The sequence below is a fragment of the Trachinotus anak genome, unplaced genomic scaffold (genome assembly GCF_046630095.1).
Source record: "Trachinotus anak isolate AG129_WGS33_773 ecotype Australia unplaced genomic scaffold, CSIRO_AGI_Tana_v1 ptg000032l, whole genome shotgun sequence".
Taxonomy (NCBI): domain Eukaryota; kingdom Metazoa; phylum Chordata; class Actinopteri; order Carangiformes; family Carangidae; genus Trachinotus; species Trachinotus anak.
Genome location: NW_027273883.1, coordinates 6,874,615 through 6,901,652, shown reverse-complemented (window position 1 = coordinate 6,901,652; position 27,038 = coordinate 6,874,615). Strand labels below are relative to the sequence as shown.

At 41.0% G+C, this 27,038-nt stretch overlaps 1 protein-coding gene across 5 annotated transcripts; it reads right to left on the bottom strand.

Moving 5' to 3' along the window:
* Positions 1-359: 359 nt before the first annotated feature.
* LOC139613360 (myelin-associated glycoprotein-like) lies at positions 360-27,038 on the bottom strand. 5 transcript variants are annotated; one of them, XM_071469940.1, is made up of 13 exons: positions 26,979-27,038; positions 17,256-17,390; positions 14,308-14,414; positions 13,323-13,398; positions 12,816-13,184; positions 11,726-12,022; positions 10,284-10,541; positions 8,047-8,307; positions 6,993-7,301; positions 5,807-5,906; positions 5,094-5,190; positions 4,770-4,823; positions 360-4,466 (listed from the first exon to the last, which is right to left on the bottom strand). In XM_071469940.1, exons 4-13 carry the CDS (start codon positions 13,366-13,368, stop codon positions 4,308-4,310), a joined length of 1,950 nt encoding a protein of 649 aa, XP_071326041.1. In that variant the 5' UTR covers positions 13,369-13,398; positions 14,308-14,414; positions 17,256-17,390; positions 26,979-27,038; the 3' UTR covers positions 360-4,307. The 5 variants fall into 5 exon arrangements, with proteins under 5 accessions (XP_071326041.1, XP_071326040.1, XP_071326042.1 ...); XM_071469939.1 differs by lacking the exon at positions 26,979-27,038 and adding an exon at positions 21,631-21,781; XM_071469941.1 differs by lacking the exons at positions 4,770-4,823; positions 26,979-27,038 and adding an exon at positions 21,631-21,781.

Sequence of the window (27,038 nt, the reverse complement as noted above, 5' to 3'; positions counted from 1 at the left end):
GACTGCATCTTGCACGGCTGTGACAAAACCTGACAGAAATCTGTCCACAGACAGACAGACACCAGCCAATGGACTCAAGAGCACCTCTATGGCAGTTTATGGCATAGTAGTTCTATCTAGGACCACAATTTGTCATCACACACACACACACACACACACACACACACACACACACACACACACACACACACACACACACACACACACACACACACACACACACACACACACACACACACACACACACACACACACACAGGTCCATGAGGTGAAAACCATATCAGCCACATGCTGTTGAGGCTTGTAAAAGGAAGACAGACGCCCAACAGTTTGTTCACTAACAATAATCAACTGTTCCATTTTGTGTTGTTTTTACTTTATTTATATTTGCGTGGAACTGAAGACACATGATTTTGCTTGAGGTGTGAACAAGTTGTTTAAAACAAAAGAGCAAGCAAAGTACATCATCGCAGAGATCCTTCTGTCATTAACAGCGCTAATTTGCAGAGAGATTGCTAAACCCTGATCTGAATTATTGTGTCAATCATATATGTAGAAAATAAAACGCTCCATAATAATAATTATGACCACCACAAAGTATAGTACATACAAATTTGCTTTACAACACACTGCCAAAAGATTAGGTAAGACTTATCTGATATTTCTACTTTAAAAAAAAAAAAAGAATAAATAAAAAATAAAATAATTTAAAATAAAAAAAAACCCATGAGGCATTTCAAATACAGGAACTGGTTACTGACTTTGTGCTTACAGGCAATTTAAGAATGCTAGCCAGCATAGTGTATCTGAAAGCTTCCAACATCAAGTCAACTGAACAATGTCTTAATAAAAGCTTAATATGAACCAAAACAGCTGGTTGAAACTGGCTTTGTTTACATGCACAGAGAACTGCATTTTTAACCTGTTTTGACTTCAAGTGTGTAAACAGTGCTCAAAAACTGGTGCCATGCTTTTTGCATCAAGTGCCAATACGTTTTGTTTACCTTTTTTTTTTTTTGTTGCTGTTGTTGACGGTCTGCATTCTCCAGGTTTAATATAATTTAAAGATGACCTGTAGGCAGGATGAAGCAAAGGGATTCTGAGAGATAATGCCAATAAAGATGTGAAACAAAAAGTTTAGGAGTGTAAACAAGCAGCAGATCAGCAGTTACAGTCATGAAGACCTCTGAGCAACTCAGCTGCATCTGGTAAGAGAGATGTCAGGTCTTCTACCTCAAGTTTACACACTTTACACACCCTACACCACATGGCATTTTGGGTGTAGGGATACTAGTATCCTCATCATTTTTTTTTTCTTATCCCTGTGTCAGAGGCAACATAAGGGCTTCATCAACACGATTTATTCAAACTGGGGTTTTGGCATAGAGAGGTTCATTTGGGTTCATGTGAACAGCGTAAACTTAAGGAGTCCTTATGGTGTAATTTCGTTGTTTTCATATTGCCATCACTGCCTATGAACAGCCTTTCCCCACACGGAGTTACCACAATCAGAGGCCGCTGCTGTATCTTGAAATCATACTGATTGTTAAACCAATTAGAAACAGCTCACAGAGACATGCTGCTGCCTTGATGAACTCAATCTATAATTTTAAATGAGGCAGCCACAGTACGATGTTGTTTCATAACATAAATTTGTAAAGCCTTGGTCGTAGCATGTGTATCAAAAGTAATTTCAGGCTTCATGAGGAGATGATTGCACATCTCCCGCTAGACTTTACTTCCCACTTGAGCCTTCTGTCGACATCAGTACTTGCAGTGTAACGATGTGTGTTGTGGAAGTAAAAATAGGTGGTGAGATTGCATATTTGATGCTCAACACAATGAAGTAATTGGTGTTGGAAAGTCAAACTGTAGCTGGCACTTTCAGTATTTCAGAAATCAAAACTGCACAATTAATTGTTTTTGCATGTTTCATTTAGACAAAAATAAATAAATAAATAAAGGTTTATCATGACTTACAACGTTAAAACAATCCATCATATGACCAACAGAAAATATCAGTTTGCTTTTTCACAACATATGTAACTGAATGGAAGTGAGAACAGAGCCATTAAAAAAATAACAGTAAATGACAATCTGTTGCCTTATTTTTTCTTTATATTTTTAGCCACTTTTGAGGGAAACAGAGGCAAACGTCCTGAAAGATGTGATCCAAGCTGGAAGAAGTAGAGTGGAGCGAGAGTGGAAGAAGCACAGTGTTAGCTTACTCGGTAGAAGGGGAACTCCACTGACGTCCTGACATCAAGGTCAGGTATTAGTCATGGGCTCATGGGCAGTACTGCTCAGCCTGTGAACGCTGTTGTATATCCTCTGTGGCTCTGGATTAACTTTATATAACGAAGTATCCTGCATGATCTAGACCTGAGCTTGGAGACTACAAATTCATAACAGACAGCAGAGTTAAAAATTAGGCGCATGGAGTTTGAAAGATGTGGGTGTTACCTTGCAGGGAGGGTTTAAGGAAAAGCTGCATTATGGGTAATGCAGGATCCAGCGTTATTGGAGCTTAACAACTTAACAACTAGGGACTTCTTGGCTGCTTTAATTTTGACCATTCTTTAAAAAATCTGTCTCCTGTGAGTCACTCAATTTAGTAGAAGTGCAGTAATAAATTGTTGGGGTACCCCTGTAATCCCTTTAATGGCTCATAGCGAACACAGCAGATATTCAACTTTAAAGTAACTGCAATCACAGTGAATAACAAGGTAACTCCCTGCATGTAAACATTGCCACTGATTTGACTGTGACTATAATGCACATTAGTTAGCGGCTGGGTACAGTTTTCTAAGCACATATCAAGACAGTGTTCAGTCATAGTGGTAGAATAATGTGCGACAAGACTGTTTTTAATTTGCCACACTGGCTTTCCTTCATAGTTTAATATTTAAACATGTGCCTGCAGGCCAAAGACTCAAGAGGGGTATTTGCTGTGTGTACTGACATCCCTTTCCCCATCAATATACATCTTATTAATATATTATTGACACCATCATTATCAAGTTAGACTATTAGTGAGCTTTGATATTACATCATGGGTTGATCACATATCTTTGAATAGCACAACCAGCTGGCTAGTCAGCATCACTTTTTGTCATTCAATCATCTGATGCAACCCTGCAAGAAAAAAAAACAACAAAAAAAAAAAACATCAGCTTCTCAAGTGAAGTGATGCTTGAACTTCTCCAAAGACCCCAGAGATCAGTGCCCTGTGATCTTTCAGCACGGTATGAACAAACACACGCATACACACACACACATTGTCTAAAAGAGATAACACTTTGGCCGCTCATGCGCAAGAATGATGAGCTTTAGGTCTGTTTTTTCCAGATCAATCACAGAGCTAGGCCCCATGCCTTAGGCAGAAGAAGTAGAAGATGAGACAGACATTTTGCGTTGGCCACGGTGCAGGAAATTAAAGAAAAAAAAGAAAAGAAAAAGAAAACCTCAACACATTCTACACTTGGATACTGGACAGAAACTGTGACATTTCTCAGAACTGTACGACTTCAATTTCCAAAACCTCTTCCAATTATTTTCAAAAGTGATGGTGACAATTTCTTTTTTTCATTTATTAAGAGAGGCTACTGAGTCACAGCACACATTAAATGCAATTACGTGGAAACAAGATGCTGAGATGCGTTTCCATCTCCCGCCTCCGTCGGTTATCTTCTTGGGATGTAATTAACCAAAGGAAAGAGAGGAGAGGGGTCGCTCTCAGTCGACAGACACGCACAAAGATAAGAGAACAAAAAGCACGGTTACTCCTTGCCCCGACGCTTCGACTGGCAGCAGACACAGTGACAGTTACAAGAGCAAATAGTGAGATGGATGCAAGCACTCAGATGTCTGTCATTTGACGATAACATCAACAATCACAATGAGGGATCACACGGAAAAAGCAACAAAATCATGGTCGCTTGTTAACGCTGCATGTTTTAGAGCCCATGTATTACAACTGAGGCTAGAAATAATTTCTCATATATTGTCCAGTGGGTCGTGCTCTGACCCAAATAGTACCAGCTTTTTCTAATGGTGGCGTATGAAGGGGCTTCCCATGGAGGAGGGGCAGCATGAGGGGGCGGGGAGTACTGGCATCAGGTGATACATTATATGTGACAAATCTGAAGAAATGAGAAACAAGGAGTCATCATATGCAGAGTGAAATCCAGTGTGTGTGTGTGTGTGTGGGGGGGGGGTTATTATACAGTTTATGGGGTAGAGGATGTGTATGATACGGGGCTGCCACTGCGTCTCGCATAGCCGAGGGGTCAGGGAAGGATCGCGATTCATTTGGCTTTGATTTCCGTGTAGTTGCTGCCGTCATCCCCCCTCCCTGAGGCCCCCTCCCTGGACCTGGCCCCGATAAACTCCAGAGCAGCGTAATTCAGCTCTTGCCTCTCCAGTCCTGCCATAGAGCCCACAGGTTGATAATCCCCGTCTTCTCCCTGCAGACAGAGGGATTGATGAGCGGCACAAATCACTGGCAAGGTGCCAGCAACACCACAGATGACAGAGGAGCGTGACAGACACCATAAAGAAAAGATGTTATTGGTTACTGGTCGACATACTGACAAGGAGACGGAGATGTTTCCTGTTAGTTGGGCAGTTTGTGTTAGCAATGAGGCAGCCATGCAGAAGGCAGTTTCGGAAACAAATGGCAGTGTACAGAACACAGAAGCTGATATGCGAGGAGATGCATCTGTCACTGAGGCTTGTGCTTTTTATGGGGATTTGTTTAGGAACCTTACCGTAGTCTCCTCTAGAATGGAGTTAAACTTTGAGCCCAACAGCTCTGTCTTAAGCTGTGCAGGAGTTAGGGGAGAGAAAAACAGACAGAAAAATGCAGAGAAGCAATGAAAGCAAGAGAAAACAGTGTTTGGAAAGGTCATGTTGGAGCTACTAGACTGCTTGTGGGAGAGATTCCTTCTATTCCTCGTGTTCAGAGGTCAAAATGGGGTGTCATTATTTAAGACTTGTTTCATTACACAAAAATACAACCCCAAACAAACTGAGAATGGTCATCCAACCCATCTTCCATTATAATCATAATCATTGACATCAGCATGTCTCACCACTTTCTTCCTCAGATTTTGTTTGTCCTTCTTGACTGCGCTGTAGTACAAAGCTGGGTTCTCCAGGACCACGTCCTGCCTAGGGTTGCCATTCTCTCTGGGGGACGGAGTCACATAATCAGACTCGGTCTCGACTGCCACTAACGCAGGGCAACACGCCAAGCCTGGGCATCCATTTTAAAACAACAAGCTCTGCAAGGTTATGCTGGAGGCCAACTGTGGCTGTGAGTGACGTGGTTATTTTATGGGTTTAGTCGCTGAGCTCACACCCACTTCAGGGGTGATTTGCCAGAGAAAGCTTGCAAAAATTTCGGGGTCCAAATATGCCTTGAGGCTAAAATAAAGCACCTTGGTTAAGAGGGCTACCTGGGTTGTATTTAGCGTAGCAGGTCAAGGATACAGAAGCAGTGTCAGAGCAGGGAATTGTGCCTGCAAAATATAAGGTTAGTCCAGCTTGCTAACCCACTCCCCAATGTGGATCTCCAAGGATTTCAACAGGGACTTGTCGTTGCAAATAAGCTGAAATTGCTCTGGAGAAAAGATTCTCACGTCCACATCAGTCCCACATTCACTCATATACAACGTGCATCAGTGTGTTTTAGAATGGATGACTAGGCTTAAGTGTTTCCTTGGATTTCAGAAATTGCTTAGTGAGGAAAATGACTACTTCTGCCTTGCAGTGGCCTCTCCATTAGTTGGACACTTATACTCACTTCTTGTTGTTGTGGCCAACATATCTCACTGCTGCAATGATGAAGGCTATGACGGCCACTCCTCCAATGGTGCCAACTATAACTGCCATCATGTACTTTTCTGAAAATAAAGGTGATGGAAATTAAAAATGAGGTGATACCACTTAATAATGGATCAACAGTTTTAACTGCATGTAGAAAAACTGCACACCCCGACACCATTTTGTCAAATAACTACATAGTGTGATAAGACCATATAACATCACCATGTATAAAGAAAAAATGAGGGCAGGGACTTTTGCACAGACTTGTTCACAGTGTAACCACCATCTACCAAGGCATTGTTCACTTAATTAGAGCATTGTTGTATCAATTTATGGAAGTTTTAACTTCCATCATGTACTTTTCTGAAAAGGAAAGAATGTAAAACATGAGGCTAATGCTAATTTACATTTTTCTCATTGACACAATGTCATGAATCTCATTAGAAGACCAAAAGCAACAATGTGTTATGCCCACTTCAGACCAATTGCACAAAATAAAACACACAACAGTTTGATGATGTAAAAAACAAAAAGCAGGACACACAAAGTAATTCCATAAAGCAGCTAATAAGGATGCTATGGACTATCGAGGTAACTGGAAAGAAGCAAATATGATCACAATATTAATTTTCACTCCTGAGATTTAACCCCCGTTCTCTCTGATATGTCTGTCATGCCTGAGAGTTTTTACCCAAGTCCCAGTTGGATCAGAGAGTAGAGGTGCTCAGGGAGATACACAAAATCAACTTTTGCACAATTCTTCTCTGAAGTAAAAGTAGAATTGTCACCACCGCAACTTATTGTCAGAATGGGGTCGATTCAGTTGAACTTTAGCAGACGTTACTCAGAGGAGGAAACTGTGCATTTAATTTACAGCAGCTAAAGATCGTAAATGGGATCAACTCAAAATAAACTACAGTCCCTAGATGGGATTTTCAGACAATTAGAGGAATGTAGAATATCACCGGACATATCTTTTAAATTTTACCATCATGTCATATTAGTTTGAATATGGACAGACTGCATTAACACACACACAAGCACAGTTAGACGATGATGACAAAGAAGAGGCAGGAGGAAATTCTGATATGATTTTAACAGACGAAACTACAAGAATCAAAAGTATCAGGAATCAATTTTGGTTAAAGTTGGTTTCTACTCACTCTCCTGCTGTAGCTCCAGAAGTATGCTCTCTCGTCCGTACATGTTGTAGATGCTGCAGTGGACATTGACGGCAGGGCCGCCATTGTCGACCCGCTCTCCTTTCTCCCGCAATTTGATCATGCCTGTGGAGGTGTGTCCGTCTGTGTGTGTGTAGAAGTTGTACCGGCTGTCTGTTTCGTTGATGGTGATGTTCAGGTCGGGCAGGTAGAACTCGATGGTGGGCTCAGGGTTTCCTGTGGCCATGCAGACACACTGGACACCCTCCCTCACCACTGTGCACTTTGACTCCTCCAGGAGGACTGGGGCATCTGTTGAAGGAGGCAGCACAGTGAAGAGCTACAATAACAGCGGTGGATAATGTGAAACATGTTGTTTTGTTATACAGTAATGTTTCAGATTGGTCTGGACAAGAGATTATGTACATTAGCTGGCTGTTGTCAAAGAAATAATTATAAATGATTAATTTAAAGTAGAATTATCGCTTCGCGGTTGTACACCTACGCCACTCAGACTAGTTCCAGATTACATTCTTGTTTATCCAGAGTCATATAAAATAATAAACATTTGTGTGAAATTTTGTCACAATTGCTGTGTGAAGTCTTGAGTAATGGCTAAAACATGTTTTGTGAGGTCACACTGATCTTGACCTTTGACAACCAAAGTCTAATCAGTTCATCCTTGAATCCAGGTAAACGTTTGTATCAAATTTGAATAAGTTCAGTCAAAGCCTTCAGATATTACTTTCAAAAGGCCAAAACTTCCTTTTGTGATGTCACCGTGACCTTGACCATTGACCTTTGACAACCAATGTGTAATCAGTTCCCAAAAACAATATGCCTCCGACCCTGGCTCTCACCGGCGCAAAGGCATAAAAATACTAAGCGGAAATAAGGTGTTTTGTGAAATTCTGCAAGTTCAATATTATACCAGTAGAGTACTGTACTTCAATGATCGTAATACTTTAAAGATGCTCTTTATGTTACTTTGATGCTTTATTCTTTGTCCTTCTTTTTGCACAGCTGTTGGGTGAAATACAGAAGCAGAAGCACTCACATTCAACAGTGATGTTGAGGGAGCTGCTGGCTCGGCCGTGCTCATTCTCGGCCAGGCAGCGGTACTGTCCGTCTCCCTGTGGTGTGATCTCCATGATCTCCAGCACCGACAGCTCGTCAGCCGTGATGGTGCCCACCAGCTCCCCATCTTTCAGCCACGTGAGGGTCGGGGCTGGGCTACCCTGGGTGCTGCAGTGCAGGGCCAGTGAGGTGCCCTCTAGTACTGTCATAGAGTTGTTTACCAGGGGCTCACGTGGAGGGTCTGCAACAGAAAGTAGAGAAATCCAGGGTTTTTTTCTCTTTTCTTGTTCAGATTTGGGAAATGTCTCTTCATTATTCACATAGTCAAAAACACACAGTGTAATCTTCTTTCATTTAAAGGGATAAAATTTGGTTAAACCTGCAATAACTGATTTTTTGGCCACTTGGGGGCAGCAGAAACCACATGTGAAACAAAAAACATATTTTCACCTTTTTAACGTATAATATGTATTTTTCTGCCTCTATTTGGTCTCTCAATAAAAACAATAACAAAAGATGGAGACTGATGATGAGTTGAAGTAACATGGGACCATGGGAGTTCACCATCATTTCTGCCATTGCAGTCACCTTTTCCCAGTTAGGATTCCTTCAGTGCCAATCATTCATAAGGTTTTTACCAGGGGCCAAATTATCCTCAAAGGTCTCTTCTAGCAAAACAAACAGACCAGATCATTAAATGTGGAAAAAACACTGAATAAGGCATTTTCACATTAAAAATCCTCCTGGAAGGGCTGTGAGCCAAGCTGCCACTAACATTTCCTCCATTTATTTCTCTGATAACTTATGATCCAGACATTCAAGAGGTTTTAACCAGGAGCTGAATTATCCAAAGAGGTCTCTGCCTCTCCACAAGAAATGGACCCAGTGATTAAATCTGGTAAAAACACTGAACAAAGCAATTTTACATTAAAAATCTGTATTTCTACAGCAGTGTTTGGTGGGGCTGTGACAATTGCTACTAATGTTTGCTCAGCTCGTTTCTATGATAACTTAAGATCCAGACGTCCAGTGACTAACATCCTTCATCCGATTAAAATATATAGTTATAAATGACCAAGATCTAAAAATTGTATGGTAAAAATTTGGCTTAAACTGGATATAAAGTCTGTTTTGTCCACTTCTGGCAGACAACCAACGCTGACACATGCACAAAGGGGATATGACACCACTGACAGGCAACCAAATGAAATGTACTGTTACCTTGATTAAAGCTGCAGATTTCTCTAGGTTTGAAAACTGCTGGAATCATTTGGGTACATGTAAGTACACAACTCAACAAAACATAACATAGGTCATTTTTATACATTTCAATATATGAGTAGATAGGTCAAACTTGTCAGTGAATAGTTGTTTATTTACACATCCAGCAGTTACTGAATGGCATTGTCATTCAGTTGAAGTTGTGCATCTGGCAACCTGGCAAATACAAGTCCATTATTCACTCTCTTTTAACTCTCCACCAACTCCAAAGGGAAATATCCAGCACTTTAGCAGCTAAATGCTCTATTATGTTCACCAACTGGTCGCTAACTGTGTCCGTCTGCTGTTTAATGCCACGCAGGATGTGTACAGTGGGTCTATCAGAGCTTTTTCAATGAAAACAGCTGCCTGTTGCAGCCAAAACTGACGCTATGAGAATGATGAGACAGAATGAAAACAATAAAGTTGTGTGCCAGACAGCTAAACAATGACCTGAAACTCATTATAATGCCCCATAAAGCCGAGGGGAGCTACAGATTCAGATGATAATTCTCTGTGGGTTCATCACTACTAATGCAAAATGAAATACAAAAAGAAAATCACAGCAGCAAAAAGTAAAAAATGTGGATGTGGTTGTACAGCTTCTGGAAGGTCTCGGAAATCAAAGCCGTAAGTAAACCTGTTTTCTCATTGTTAAGTTTAATTGGCGTTCTAAGGTCACTGTTTGATTAAAACTTGTGTCATTTGCTGTTTGAACAAAACATTCATTTATTTCTCTATTAGTAAGTTGGATTTGGGACACAAGTCTAGTTTTCAGTAGACTATTCCTTTGTTGTTTGTGGTGGGAGAACTGCACAATCCAAATTCATTTGAAATCATCACCTAACTTGCCTGTAACCTGCTGTGTCTCAACGCGATTCCCTACTGCATACTAATTGTACACAATATGTACTGTATGATGGAATAGAGACACGGCTTCTGTCTCAAGAGACTTACACTTGACAGCCAGGTAGAGTGAGGTGTTCATCATGCCGTAGCCGTTGTCCCCGATGCAGGTGTAGATTCCTTCCTGTGCAGGCGTCACATCATCCAGGGAGAGCGAGATGTTGGACGCCGTGTCCCACAGCAGCTCCTGGTCACCAAACATCCAGGAGATCCTCGGGGCAGGGTTACTGTCCACCTCGCAGTGCAGCGTCACGGAGCTGCCCTCCATCACCTCTGAGGACACGTTCACCCACACCGAGCGTGGAGCATCTGGCAGGACAAGAAAAATAGACGATTTGATATCTATGCACTGAGCTGTCTGCACATTACTGAATAACTCACTTAAAAATGAGGATTTGTTAACATACAATTCAGCCTCTAAAAGCAGACCAGCAATATATATATATTTGGCTTTGTGGGGTTAAAATGCCTGAAGCTATTAGTATTCAGTGTGTTTTCATATTTATGTATAGCATGCTTCATGCAAACTGTAGGAATCGCAACCTCTTTGGAACAGTCCAGCAGAAGTACTCTGGGTTACAGGTCCTACACGGTTTACCCAATGTGGAAGTATACACAGTCAAAGTAAAGTTAAAAAATCTGCTATTTAACCTGGGCATATTACCACAAAGGGCAATGGCAGATACAAGGGAAACATGCAGATTGTGTTTGTACCCAAACCACTTAGATTTAAGCTACAGTGTGCTAGCAGCATAGGACCATGGATGTCAGCAGCTGGGTTTCCATTGCAGATTTGCACAAAATAGAAGCGATAAATCCAAGTGGTCTCTGTTTCCATTGAGTGATGTTATTTGAATAAAGCTGGGGTTTCTCCTCTCACAATATCATTCCACTTAAACGTGACGACTGGTGCATGATGCCACAGGTGCTATGGCTTGAATGCGAAAAGTGTTTCCATTGCAATTAGTTTGTTGAATAGTCTGAAAAAATACCCCATGCAAGCATATAAAATTTTATTTTATTTTATTTTTTTCTCCGAAATTCACGTGTTTCCATTACTTGTTTTTAAGTTTGCAATTTCAAATTACGCAGTAAGCAGGTTAATGGAAATGCACCAAATGTCAGTCTGTCTCTCGATTGGTTCAGACTAATATCTGAACAGCTACTGGATGGGTTCTCATGAAATTACCAACTCCTCATGAATTGTTACAACTTCAATGATATAACACCATAATCTGGTTAAAGAAAACTTTGTCCAATACTTTGGTTTATGACCAAACACCAAACAGACTAGACTAATATTATTAAAATATTTCAGTTAATGCCAGCAGTACTTTATGTTTGTACTATTAGCAAATATTAGCATTCTGATAGGCTGAAGTAAGATGGTGAACACTGTGGACACAACAGTCTTTGAGACTATAGATAGAGATGGAAAAAGCATCAATAATACTGATATGCCTGATGAGTGATATTGATGCTTTTTAACTTACACTTGATGTCCAGGGAGATGAGCCTCTCGTAGACCAGTGTGGTGTTGGGGTAGTAGACCCTGCAGCCCAGGAGCTGTCCGTTGTGCATGGGTCTGGGTGTGAAGGTGAGGGTGCTGGAGAGTACTGCTGTGTTGCTCTCTTCTAGGTAGTCAGAGGAGAACTCTGGGTCAGGCAGGTAGTCCGTGTACATCCACTGGATCTCTGGAGTCATGTCGGGGCAGTTGTCAGGGGCGTAACATGTCAACTCAAGACTTTCATCACTGACAATCTCCTCCGGGACATCGATGTTGGGTTGATCTGGTGGACAGGAAGAGAAAGACATTACTGGATTTCTGTAATGAATAATGACGATTAGAGGAACTTTATTTGTAAAGCAGGATTTTATTCTCATACAGAGATGCAGCTCAAAGTTGAGCTAGACTAACTATATGTTCAAATCAATACAATTTCAGAAACCTTTCCAGAAAGGTCTCAGAAATGTCTCCTTAAAAATTCAATTCATTTCAATTTCATTTCTATTGTGCCAAATCATAATATACATTATGTCATGCTACTTTACAGGGTAAGGTCGAGGTTACTTTATTACAGAGAAAAAGGGGTGACAGGGGAGGAAAAACTCCCTTTTAACAGGAAGAAACCTTCAACAGAACCGGTTTCAGGGTGGGCGGGTATCTGCCTCATCCAGTCGGGTTTAAGAGGAGAAAGAGGAGAAAAATAGAAAGCAAACCCACCACAGGGCAGTGTTGCTGTGTTTACAGAATGGTTATTACTCTCTTCAGTTCTTGTCCTTGATGAAAATTAAAACTTTTAAACTGAACTGTCAAATTTCATTACACAATTTTAACAAATGAATCCGGTCAATAGCCGCAATCTACATTTTAAGATGTTGAAGCTGAAAGATGGATAAACTTTTGCTTATTTGGCCTAATAAATGCAGTCTGTGTTAAAAAATCTAATATCTATTGCATTAAATTAAAGTCATTTTACTGTCAGCTAACTGATTTTTTATTTCTGATTCATTAGCTACAATTTAATATAATAAATATAATATATAATATAATCAATATTCCACTTCAATCATTCATCCTACCAAGAACTTTGAGCTCAGCGAAGTCTGGGTATGTGTACATGTTGGCTCCGCCGAGGTCAGCACGAAAGTAGTATCTCCCTGAGTGCTCTGTGCCAATGTTGTTGATGAGCAGAGTGCAGTTCCTCTGGTGCAGGTCACCCAGCAGCTTGGTGCGGCCCTTGTAGCTCTCGTGCACAACGTCCGTGCGTGATTTGAAGACTACGGGAGGGAAGAGTTGAGGGTAGGGCTGGCCAAAGTACCAGATACCGTGAATGCCACGGTACGGCCTGATGCCAGACGGATACATGAAGGTGCACGGGATGACCACGCAGGAGTTCGTCATGGCCGAGATGTCCCGAGGTACCCAAACGTTCCACTGGCAACTGGCATCTGAGAGAAGATCAGACACAAATGTTGAGTGAAAGATGATTACAATGATCCTCTTCAGCGATGTGAGATCACAGGTATGGACAACAAATATGTCCACCGTCATACAAGAAAGAGGTGCTAAGGTGTTAAACTTATTACCGTTGACGATCAACAGCAGTGTTAAGAGCAGCTCCAAACACCACATGGTCTCTGCTCAACGCTGGACCATAGACCTCTGGAACAGATAACATCCTGTCAGTTACAGTACATGCATCATCAAGATAGGAAAAAAAAAATGTGTCTTCTTTATAGCAGCGGTACTGCTGCATGACTCAGACACACCATCTACATCTAAGAATCACACATATATTCATGATGTTTCTAACACGGTTTATACACCCAATACTGTGAAGAACAGTGGATAAAACCTCCCAACAAAACATTTTCCATTTTTTGAATTTTATTTTGAAAAGCATAAAGCAAAACAAACCAGTTTTAAACTTTAGTCTGTACATTTTTGAATTTAAAATGGTTCCAGTAAGTAAATTAGTCAGAATTTTCCCATCCATAACTCATCATAGATGTCCTTGTATCAGCATTCGTCTTAGTACAGGATTCATTTCATGCCGCAGTCGAGGAGCAAATCTGACAAAATACTGCATCTGTGAGTCAAAAATGTATTTATCTACAAAAACACCATGATACACTCCTTTTCTCCAGTCTGGTAGAAAAGCAGGAGACATATAATGTTAAGTCAGCTAAATGATTCTCTCTTACTTTGTTATTGTTAGGAATTAGAAATGGCACACAGTTACTGCACAGTGTAAACACAGTATACTGGACCAGTACAACTGGAACAAAGGACACAAATACTGAACATAATACAAAATAACAGCTAAGATTTCTCCTTATTGTGCTGTAGATTAGACTTCAGGGTGATCTTCACTGCCATACCACTATTCACATCTTGAAATAGCAATTTGTGCCTATCCACATAAATGTGAATAGGCACATATGTGGCCACAATATGTGGAAACTTGTACTTGAGAACAAAATAAAATTTGAATGGGTAGCTCGTATTCTTGCATGCCAGTGGACCCAACTGTTAAAATACTGTGACTTGAAAGAGTGACTGTGGTCTCACCTTGAAATGCTGATGGTAAAAACAGACAGAAGCTCTGCAGGACAGCTTGTCAGCGGCTCCACTAGAGGGTGTTCACTCACACCCAGATAGCTTGACAGCCTTCTTCTCTGTAAATAAAAAAAAAAACACCAAACAGTGACATCAGCATCATCAGGCACTGACATCACTCAGAGCTGTAGTAAGTCACATCAACACACAAACTCAGCGTCAGTCAGCACCTGTTTACTCCCCCTCAGTAGAGTCACTCATTACGGCTGCCATGCGTAATCGTCCAACCAATGAAAGACTCCCACTGTTGGCTGAGCTCTGACACGAAGCCAAACTCCAGTCACCACACATCATGTCATCATTAGATAACTGATACTATCTGTTCTGTGCTAGAAATGAAATCGGGAGGTATAAGAAGGGACTGATAACAACAATTACTGATGACAAGATATGTAAACAAATGCAACTGCATAATCAAATTATTAGGGACATCTTCACTAGATAGATTTGTTACGAGAGAAAACTAAACTATTTGTGTCTTGGTGGTTTATTTCTCCTCTGACTCTTTCAGTTTTGGATCCATTTTAATTTTAATCGTATCTGTTTCTTATCTGTAAATTTTATGAGGAGGGACTACTGTGTTTTTTTTCCCCTCCATAGGCTCAGGGAATAAATGTACAGATGGGTGGCCATCTATAGACGTGACCAATACTGTCACAGGTTCTGGGAAACAGGGGTGAAAGGTTAACTTTCCTTTCCACCACTGAAAGAGGAGGAAGGTAAGGTTGATGTCTCCTCTGTTATTGGGTCTTAAATCCAGATTTATAAATTCTGACATAGTAAGGTGGCTATCAAAAAAACAAACAAACAAAAAAACAAAAAACAATTGTACAAAGGAAGAAGGGCAAACGAAATTCACTATAAATCAGCATAAAGGGCCTCCATTGTCAGCTAATCATTCCCTTAACATATTGAACATATTGTCCTTTTACTTCAAAATCCATTTGTCTTTTCAGCTGAAGTGTGATTGAAACAATCACATGAAATACAGCAGCAGAATATTAATGATATAACATTAAACTGTTATCAGCTGAGCAAAGATCAAACATGTTCAACAGTAAATTACACCCAGTGAACTCCATTAAGAGAAAACTTGTAGAACTGCTTGACAAATCACAACAAAATTAATAATAATAACAAATCTTTTCATCATATTGTATGTCATAATATATTCATATGTCTCAAAAAGACCAAACTACTAATTTCTTTATATGATATTACAGTAAATGATAATCATAAAACTGATTTTGGAACAGTCTGATCCCTACAGACTTAGGAATGATGTCTTCCTGCAACATCTGGTTTCAATAGGAGATACATCAACAGCTTATGTCTAAATTATCTTGATCTAACTCACACTAATTGATAACCTAATAATATTAAACGTCTTTAATTCACACTAGTTCTGGTGTTTTGGAGATTTCACTTGATGTTTTCTTGCTGTGTTTTGCTTGTGTTTTATACATTTGATATTAACATCAGGCCATATTCCCACCCTGCAGTTTGATGCAGGTGACAATAATACAGCACCAAGCACCATAAATCACCCTTTGTCACATTTATCAATTATCCTCCATTTACATTTTAACAGACTAACTGGCTTTTACTTATTACGTTTCCTCTTCTCAAGGAAATCTAAATGTGATATAGAAATAAAATGTGCATTCATATCAAAACGAGTGTTACTTTGGAGTGGATGTAGAATTAATACATGCAGAAGTAGAAGCAGAGGATTTAGCCTCATGCTGGAGCAGCCGGTGTGTGCAGATGGCAGGCCTAAGAGTGGATTGTGCTTTTGAGCTTCGTGATTAACACATCCCAACATCCCCCAGAGAATCCATGACCAATTTTAGCCTTGTTGATGGAGAGAAGTGAAAAATTCTTTTGGTTTGACAGTTCAAGAGGCCCTTGATTTGTCATGCTACTCATCATGCTGTTCAGCAGCCAAATAGCCTCAGATTTGTAGATATCTGAACACAAAAAGGAAGTTACTTCGCTAATAGATGCCTTCTCCTTTCCCATTTTCCACACATCTTTAAACCTGCAACAACTGATTTTTTTTTTGGCCACTTGGGGGCAGCGGAAACAAGCTGTCACCATCATCACCTTTTGGCGAACTTGCTAGCAACCATTTCCTTATTTAAAGATGCAGCAGTTAGGAAACATCGTAATCATTAGTTTGGAGTCGTCTTTCTGTCCAGCTGGTGAATATAAATCCAATATTTGTTCTCTTTTAGCTCCATTTTTGATCTATGCCAACCCCTGAAATTATTATGTAGCTTTTTAGCTGCTTCACTATGCTCATCAGCTAGTTGCGAACCTTGTTGCCATTTGGTGCTGAGCAGGCTGAGAACAGCTGTCTACTGCATCCAAAATTATGCTAAGAGAGCGGTGAGAGAGACAGACACATAAACAATGAGCCCAAACTCACGACAAAGCTCCACAAAAGCAAAGGGAGCTTCAGATATGGATTATAACTTCTGTAGGTTCATCATTCCCACTAACCCTTTCACCTTGTCATTGCATAAATAAAACTATGGAATATAGCTGCTTAAAAAATAAACACCTCAGAATGAAAGGGGTCACATTTAGAGACGTCTTGGCCCATAATGTAACCCTGTAGTCTGTGACAGTCTTAGCTTTTCTCCAATGTTGTGTCAAGCTCCACCATCTGCACTGCAACAAAAGGCCAAGAGCCGGGGCGCGTGTGTCCAGGCAGAGAGGCCGTGCATCAGCAGCAGCAGGAGAGAATAGAGCCGAGCAGCCAGGCAGGGCCACTGACACCACCACCAACCCCAGCGACAACGGCCTCATTGATGGGGCAGACAAACGGCTGGCACAGAGCACAGAGCATACGTGTGCACACTTACACACACGCGGCACGCACACAAAACACTTGCCTCATACCAGCCTCAGCACCAGCCTCCTGGTCCCTCTCTGTCCTGACTACTTCTTCTCCTTCTTCTTCTTCTTCTTCCTGATGTGTTTGCTCTCCCTGAGTTGGTCCTCTTGCTCTGAATCCCAGATATCAGATTCTGTGGGAAAGGACAGAAAAGGGAGGTAAAGAGATGCTAGAAGGAGACAAGGAGAAGGGGAAGAGAGGGAGTCTGTGTGAGCTCTGGTTTACATGTGTCGTGGGCAGCTCTGAATATGCGTTCAGGCATTTCTGGAGCTGTTCTTTGGCCCACTCAGCATTCCTTTCCTCTGTTCCACCATCTCCCTGAGCCGTCCCATGTGTCTCGATGCCTTGCACTCTAGGCCTGGATCATACTCCCCTCTGAGGTCAAAGCAAAACGTGTTGACATTGGCTGAAATCTTTTCATGCTAGTGATGCCCAGGACACAAGGGCAAAAGCTACAGGGCCAATGAATGATGACTCAATATCATTTTGAGTGAGGCTGCGTAACAGCAACATGCGGAGAGTAGGAGGAACATAGAACTTGTGAGATGAATGTGGTTATGTTAATTACAGATTTACATCAAATTTTGATCTTAGAAAGGTTCATTTGTTTGACACGCTCAAGCTCAAGACTCAAGAAAGTGTTTGAACGTGAAGCCACATCCGGATAAAATTGAATTTCAGAAATGGAGAAAAAGATCTCAGGGCATGATCATTGATCTTTCCAGCCATATGCGGATCTAATATTTTCCCTGCTGAGGAATGTTTGTAGGCGGGGAGCACCAGCATGGAGCCACACAGAGGTCCACCTAGTTTACATATAACATCAACAAAGGCAACTTGTCTACCAAAGTGGAACATTTTTTATCCATCCTCATTGTTACATGTTGGGTGAGTCACTGTATCTAAAGGCCGTTAGGCCACTGGCCAAGTGATGGCATCGACTGAGCCGTGGATAACCTCAAGGGAATCCCTCTGTAAACAGTCTGGAGACGAGCTGAAGAGGAGAATGCTGCATTGATTGTCTGGAGCTGTGTACAAACGAATACGCGACATGCCATAACCACCCCCCCCACCCTACACACACACACACACACACACACACACACACACACACACACACACACACACACACACACACACACACACACACACACACACACACACACACACACACACACACACACACAAATGCAGCGTAAGGCATGCCAGCACACTTCTCAGTGTGGGCGTGCAGCTATGTGACCTTCCTCTGCATCTCCTCTGTGCTGCTCATAAGCTCAGTCTGCTCTGCCTATTGTCCTGATGGGACTGTAGTCATTGTATATACAGTACGTGTACATTAAATGTGCAGGAGCGAACCCGGTGAGCATTGAGTTAAGCAAAATTACATCACGTTTGTTTCTGTGGCCTTTTATCACAAAGAAAGAAGCAAAATGAACTTTACAGAGAACTATCTAACAATGCTTTCAAAGGAAGACGAGGAAACAAAAGAAATGACGATAATAAATGAAGATATGTCAGATAGTGATCAGTGCATCAGTGGATTCTGATCTTTATCTGATCTTTTTGTTGCACAACTTATGCAGAACTTCCTCTTCTATTATCTAAGGTAATCAAACCTCAACATGAGCACTGATTGCACATCACGCTTCAGGGATACAGATGCTGTCTGAACAATCATGTCTACTAAATTAGGCCACGACACCTTTTATGAGTCATTTTACATTATTGAAATTGCTCACACAAATAGTCAACTGTGCCAAGAAGAACATTTTCTTTGTGAATATCGTCTGCGGCTCGTGCACAAGAGCCTCGCCGTGGCTCTTGGACTTGGGGGGGGAGAAAGAATGGGAACCTTGTATGCAGAACACTGCCCATTGTGCGAGGGAGAAACTGGAGGAATTTTTCCGGAACAGGCCCGCTCACAGCTTGCGCTTTGCTGTTCGCCTGTGACGCGCATTGGTCCACCACAAGCTAAGGCCCCCACTAAAATACTCAGAGGAGCAGATGGTCTTAAAACATGACTGCTCCCCCTCCCACACATGGTGCGCTGAGCTGTGATGAGTCCAGTGCACCACACACACACACACACACACAAACACACACAAGTATGAAAAACATAAACATGCAGATATGCCAATATCCAGTCACACAGTCTGTCCAAGGTACTGCAGAGTGCTGGCATTAAAAGCAGATTCAGGCTGGACTTTGAGGTTGCTGCTTGTCTCTTACAGTTAATTCTCTTGTTTGTACGGTGCATTATTTTTCTTGCCTATGATGTTTGTGGTATTTCAGTGTTTAGGCTACTTTTTATCCACATCATCCATCTGTTTTTCATTCACCAATCACTGCTGTGGCATGTTTATCTAATTATCTGAAGTCTTTCAACTTAACTATGATTTGTTGGAGGTGTTATTTTCATTATCAGTGGCTATGTACCCCACTTCCTGCGTACATCACTTTGCACAGATGCAATGTATAATTTCACCCATTTAGCTGACACTTGCATTTTCCTCTTTGGTTTGAGCTCCATCTCTTATGCATTTTTTCATCTCCAGATCAGACCTAGAGATATAGATCACATTTGAAAAAAAAAAAGCACGGCAGTAGAGTGAAATTCACTTGGCAGATCACCAACATAACAACAGAGCAGGAGCGCCAACAGCTTATTCCCATCTTTTCTACCTGGCGATCCCGGTGACTCTGGCAATCCCCAGCTCAGTGGGCAGATGGCGAGCCACAGGCCTCCTCTATCATTAGAGTGCTCTTCCTTCCGCTCTGAACAAAAGGGGGCGACAAACAGAGCTGTCACCTGTTCAGCCACACAGAAAAAATAAAGTGTGGTACCATCCCTATGCTCCCTAAATTGAGAAAGTGGGTAGAAATCTGCCAGCATTTCTTCTTCCATCACCACTAGTCTGACTTGATGATTTGATTTTGGTGAAATTTATAAGAATGATCCATCCCTTGTTTGCACCAAGGGAGCAGCGCTCAAATTTCATTGTACTATGTATAATGACAATAAAGGCGATTCTGATTCTGATTCTGATTCTGATTCTTTGCACTGAAAGATTTGGCCTGATGGGAGGCATTGTCATTTTTGGAGGAATGATACTAGTCTGGATTTATCTACTGTTACATGACAAAGACACAAGGAATTATAATTAACATCTAAAAAAAAAAAATGCCCTGAATCTCACACTGAAAGTCTGATTAGATGGAGGTCCATTGATTCTTACTAAACTCATTATTCAGCCTAAAGGGAATGTTATAATTAAAGATCAAAATCTGAAACTCAGCTGTGACACCTCTGATATGATTTATCTTACCCTGGAGGGATTATGCCTTTTTGGCACTGGGATCTCGTTCAGAATTCACCAATACGACCATAATTAAGAATTAAAATTACACTTCTCCTCACTGCTCCACCACCACACCGACTTTTATGAAACATTTGGGTTTTTTCCCTTTCAAAATGCCACAATAAACATTTGTTTCCTCTTTTTATTCAGTAAAACTTCTGCTTTTAGATGCGTGGCTTCCGACAGCGTCATTAAGGAAACTTTATCTTTCTCTCAATTGAATAATAGAGTTAAATGACTCGTAAAACCGTTTTGGTTGACTGTAATCAGAGGCTTTTCTACCTGGCATCAGATATCTGTTTGGATGTGGTAATACACTCTGGCAATTACAGACACGGCTCAGCGCTAATGGCAAAGGCAGTGAAATCTGTCCAGTAATAATTGGCTGGGCTTTTAGCAGCCCCCACTAACTTTGAACAACACACACACACACACATACACACGTGCACACAAAAAGAAAACACACTCACTCACTCATGTGCAGCCTTGCACATCATCACAAACATGTTCACTCGTGCACACATTCATCACAGCGCACACACACACACATACACACGCACACACACTTATTCATTACCTAACTCAGTCTAACTTGTGACTCATCCAGCTCTCAACATTTTCACTCTCTCACTCATCACCTCATCTGTGAACACTCACGCTCACCCTGACTGGAGGTGTTTGACCTTAAAGAACAAAAATAACAAAAGTAACAAGAAATCTAGAGAGAATACAACTATTGCATCAATATCAATAGACCCTCAAGGATATTAATAAATTGAAATGCATCATAAACACCCCACTGTTGCTGCTCACTCAGGGAATTGACAGAACATCATTAGAGGTTATTAGTTATCATTACTGTTACATTAGTTCCTCTTCCTGTCCTCCCTCATCTGCACAATCCTCTTGCTTCATTCTTACTTAAAAATCTCCAAATCCAAATCCAAAAAAGATCCCAGTGGCATAAAAAAAAAAAAAAAGACAAATCAGAGGAAAACTGCTGCCCCTCACCTGTGTAGGTGATCTCCAAGTGTTCACCACCTCCTGTATGAGCAGTGCCAGCAGCCGTCCCTCTGACACTCACATGCAAAGCGTCACACCAGCCTGTCGCCAGCAAGACCTCTCGCCACTCTCTGTACCAAGCCCCAACGGTGGGGAATAAACTGCCCTCCCCACTGCCGCCACCATCATCACCATCACCATCACCCCTCCCATATGAAAATCAGTCCTTCAGTATAGCAGCATTGTTCTAAGGCTTGGCCCTGAGGCTAAGCCATTCATAAATACACACGGGGCCACAAAGGGCCACACTGTTCCCCGTCCCCCTAACAAATATGGGTGAGGCTTTGAGCTCCGAGGCCTCGGTTTACGCTGGATGGAACTGAGCATATTTGATCATTTTGGATTGATGGAGTGCACAGCCACATTTTTTTTTTGTTTTGTTTTTGAGGTCAGTGTAACAGAATGCAGGAAGTGAGTTTGGGAGGGGGTGATGAGAATGAAGAGGAGGGGTAGGAACAATATGAGGGAAAGGAGATGAATTAAAGCAGTGTGGAGGCTGAAAGCTTCTGCTTGACTTTTAGTCGCTTCTGTTAAAGATATGAGACTAAACAGCCAAAGCAATACGCCCAAGGCTGGAAAAAACTGAAAAGCAGAACAATGTTTTTGCATGTTTGACACCAGTGACCACACATCTGCTGTTCAAAGCATGACTTAGTGACTACTATGTTCAAATGTGTTTTGTCACCTTCATTCCATCCAACAAGCAGAAACTTAATGCATAATTTCCACGTGGTAATGTGGTTCAAAGTGTTAATTCATTTGAAATACACTCAGTGGCCACTTTATTAGGTAAACCTGTAAAATCAACTCTAATCCCATACAACTGCCTATAATGTTCAGAGGCTTCAATTCAATCTATGTTTTAGCAGTAATGTGTTGTGCTGGACCACATTATATTCTTTCCCCTTCTTGTACAGTACATAAATAAACTAATGTAACTAACTAACCTCAGTAATAAACATATAATATAAATAATAATATAATTTACACATTTCTGACAACGTCAACAAGAACTGAATATTATAAACTTGTTAAGATAGATGTTATGGCAAAGCTATCAGCAGGTGTTTAATAAAGTCGCCCCTGAGTGCAGACAGACTGTCTAACATAATAGAAGCTTAACACACAAAAAAACCTGGATGAATTATGAGTCTCAGTGAAGTTGATTTTCATAACAGAGATAAATACACAGAAACAAGTGGAAGACTGGAGGGAAAAAAATGTTGAACACTGTGTCATGCTCTGAATGAAAGATGGGCAGTAATGTAGATTTAAGTATGAATAATACAGTATGTGTTAAATGGGCTGAAACATGCTTAAACTCTAATACGGCTCTTTACACAAAGTCACGCTTGTTGCCTCGGCACAAAGCTGCAGAATTTCATGCAATACTGCCATAAAGCACTTTCTGAAAAAGATTAGATATACCAGACTTAAGTTACATAACAGACTGAAAAACATCAGCTACAAAATCAGCATCACCTGCTCTGTGGCGCCTACACGTAACATGTGGTGGATGCTAGAGATGAAAGACAACTCGAGACCTTTGTATGGTCGCAAAGCTGTGCGAGGAATAAAACTACTGTGCAATGGCAATATAACACTATCCATTTAATTTAGGTTTAATCACACTGACTGAGTTCTGGCGTCCATATTCGCATAATTAGCATTATTGATTATAAAGGAGGTTTCAGAAAAGTTTCCCTGATGTAATTAATTGATTTAGATGCGGATGTGAAAGGTATTTACAAGCTGCAAAGTAGTGATTATAAAAACTACTGATGTGACATTAATGCAGCATTAGTGCTAATGTAACAGAAATGATGATGCCATTATTGAAAATCCCTGTTGTTATTAAGATTTAGTTGCTGTCATTTCTGGCAACGCAGACATCTGTTGGTTCGCAGATGAACGTCACAAGCCAATTTTAACAAGCATGGGAGAATCTCGTTTTAGAAAGACACTTTGACTTTGTTCCAATTAGTCCAAAAATAATTAGTATAGATGAGTACAAATCTACTTTGCTAGAGTAAAATAATTGTTTTATTTTAAGGATACATTTGACTTTACGTTCAGATCACGTATTATATCTTGTGAATGAGAAACATCTCCACTGCCTCTGTGATCGAAGACACTACAGACTCCTCCTTGATGTCCTTTGAATGAACTACACAGTGAACTGACGTCACTCTGGAGCTGCTGTTGAACACATGAATTTTGTTGTTTTTTTCTGTGTAATAGTTCCACTTTCTCAGGCCTCAACGGACTCAACACATATTCAATAAGTGGCAGTAATCTAAAGGTAATCAGAGTAACTAGTGATATTGTGATTGTTCCACTGATAGGGTTCACCTACAGATCGTTTTAAAGGTCTGTTTATAGCAGTCATGTCAAATTGGGAGATACGCAGGTGTATGATAGTTAACCTATAAACCTGCCGACTCCTCCTTCCTTTACTATCAATAATAAAAACACTACACATTATGAAGCCTAGATGTGGCATTAGGAGTGTTCACAGTTACACGGTGCTGTGAAACCCCAAGACTTGTTATCAAACCCCCTCCCTCCTCCTGACACAGTAGCCATTGTCTCCCCAAGGCCTTCTGGGACAGAACAGCTCAGCTCGAGCCTGACACCGCACAACACTGGGAAGTCGATGTGCACAGATAATTGTCTTTTAATCACAACAATCCCCTTTTCTCTGCCCTCACTCGTTTGTCTCCGTCTCTTGCTCGACCTTTGTCTCACAGTTGTAGCTCTTGTGGCTTTTAGCAAGTTCGACCAGCCACACTGAGATTGTGAGCTGTGGCTTTTGTGATGGAAGTAGGACTGCAGCCAGGAATGATTGGTCCCTTAGAGGAAGGGAGTTAAGGGCATCTTTGACCATAACTCAAAAACACCTCAAATGTCAATTCACTGAAGTAAATGAATTAATTTGTGGCTTTTGATAACAATAACTGGCATATTTCCACCTGCTCAATATCTGTTCAGGTAGAGTATTTTTGTCTCCTTGTACACAACACTTCTATCATGCAGACTATCTCGACTTGTGGTTGTGCAAATAGTGACGGTTCTTTTGAACAACAGGGCAGGGGGCGGGCTTTCTTTTTCTATTCTTCACTCAACATTTTCATCACTTTTTGCATGAACAAACAAGTGCAATGCTACAAACGCCTTTAAGGAAAGTCTGTCTGAAAGTGTGCGCATTTCCTGTCTTGCCCAGGCATTTCCGCAAAACAGCACGGTTCGGTTGGTAATACAAGGTGACTTTAACATGTCAGTGAATTCGGTTTCTTTTAACCTTCTTTTAAGTTAAGAAAATGAGCCGACTCTTAAAGCTAACGAAATTTTTGAATGGCCTTGTGCAAAGCCTCTCAACCCCCCCACTCAATTATTTTAAAAATACGCTGTCCAGCAACTTTTTCGTCCAGTTCAAGAGTTTGGTTTTTTCAACAGATTAAGTTGCTTGTTAATCTGAACCAAATCCTATTTCAAACACAAAGCAACTGAATTAAAAGCAGAAAATATGTACAATTGAGAACTTTCACTTTCTGGGGACACTGGGTCGACAGTGTTACAAACCAACCATCAAATCCACAAACATGCTGCATCTCTTTGCTTTTGCAACAATTATTCACAGTAGCAAGAGTAAAACACACATCAGAATCTACATAGTGTAAACACACACACACACACACACACACACAAGCATGCGTTTACAGTATTATGGGGTAGATGTGCAGGGCTGTGTGGGACAGAGAGGGTGTGTGGGCGGGTGAGGGTGTGCTGGGATTGTGCTGGACAGAGATGGGTGACAGAACAACACACTGAGAATGGATCCATTGTCCCTCTGTCCATTTCACTGGACAGAAGCAGTGGTTGGCTGCCATTTGCAAACTGATGAACAGCTGGAAAAATGCTGAAACTTTTTATTCTTCCACTTATCAGGTTTCCACCTTAATCATTTCATGTTTTGGGCTTTTAACTGTTGCATGTGTCCTTCTCAGACAAAGTGGGGTGAGGAAAGTGTCTTGATCTAGAAAGCTTTGTCTTCAAAACCTTTCACAGACATGCAGAAAGAGACAGAAACACATCACCGACTGCAGGTTTAAAACCTACAGTGGTTTGAAAGGACAATGCACCTGCTGCTCAGGTAGTTAAACAATGACTTAATAATTTTGCTGAAAAAAAGAGGAAAATATTTTCACTTCAAAACATCCTCCCAGAGGGACTTTGGAAACACCCTAGATTAAATTTGAAACATCCATCCATTAGCTATACCGTTTATCCTTTGAGGATCACGTGGGGGCTGCAGCCAACCCCAACTGACACCGGGTGAGAGGCGGAGTGCAGCCCGGACACGTCGCCGGTTTGTCACAGGCCTCGAAATGAAACAGTTAATTAAAATTAGCTTTCATGAATTTGAAATTTAAGGATATCATCGTGGAGTATGATGGAGAAAAATGTTTGCGTCTGTATTTGGGTTAAAATCTAAAATCCCTCAAAATGTCTCAATGTGAGATTATTGAGCCCATGGGATTTTTATTCCCAAAGGTGCAACTAATCTCAAATTTGTCCTACTTGGCCTAAGTTTCCATATTGCGCTCCAACTGTCCTCCAGTAGTGTGTTTAATATGCAGGTCATTTTGTGTCACTGCGGGCCTCGTTAGGAGATAAGACCATTCTCAAACATTTTCTCTTGCTGTTTTCCATTATAGAGACTGCTGGTTCTGATTTACAGTAATGTGTCATCACCAGTATTTGTGCCATCACTGTAAAATAGTGTATGGATAAGCCAGATACTACAGGCAGAGCACAATGGCTGTTGTGTACTTGCACAAAATGACAGTTAACAAGGCTGTGACAACAAAAAGTATGTGAAAACTAATGTTTTTTTTCTTCCGTCAAAATATTTGAAGAAATGACATTTTCTAGTCACCAGTCAGATGAATACATGATGCATAGTTATCAAACAGAAAAGATAGCCCACTAGTTATTTTCTGCATATGATTCTAAGCTATAAGCCATTACAATCAATGTATAAACTACAATAATAAAATGATGTGGAGGAGCTCACAGATGAACTGCACATAAACACCACACTGTGCTGTGAGATATCTGCCCCTCCAGTGTTGCCAATAAATGATCACAACAGTCCACTCACTGCTGCTCAGTTGCAAAGAAGGGATTTTAAAGTGAGAAATTTAAACCCAGAGGAGAAAATGAGAAAAAGAGTGATGAGAAAATCTAAAAGTAATGAATAATAATTGCAGATCAGAGAGGAGCAGAGCTCTTACCTTATCAGCTGATCTGAAGCCAGTCAGGAGCTCAGAGCTGTCTTCTCTCCGACATTTGCT

What these genes read in the sequence shown, in the direction of transcription:
- LOC139613360 (XM_071469940.1), bottom strand. Translation starts at nt 13,368, where the DNA reads ATGTGGTGTTTGGAGCTGCTCTTAACACTGCTGTTGATCGTCAACG. An exon ending in CGCTGAGCTCAAAGTTCTTG is followed by an intron (nt 12,023 to 12,815) that starts GTAGGATGAATG and finishes CCTGTCCACCAG; the next exon opens with ATCAACCCAACATCGATGTC. An exon ending in TCTGGAGCTACAGCAGGAGA is followed by an intron (nt 5,907 to 6,992) that starts GTGAGTAGAAAC and finishes CTTTATTTTCAG; the next exon opens with AAAAGTACATGATGGCAGTT.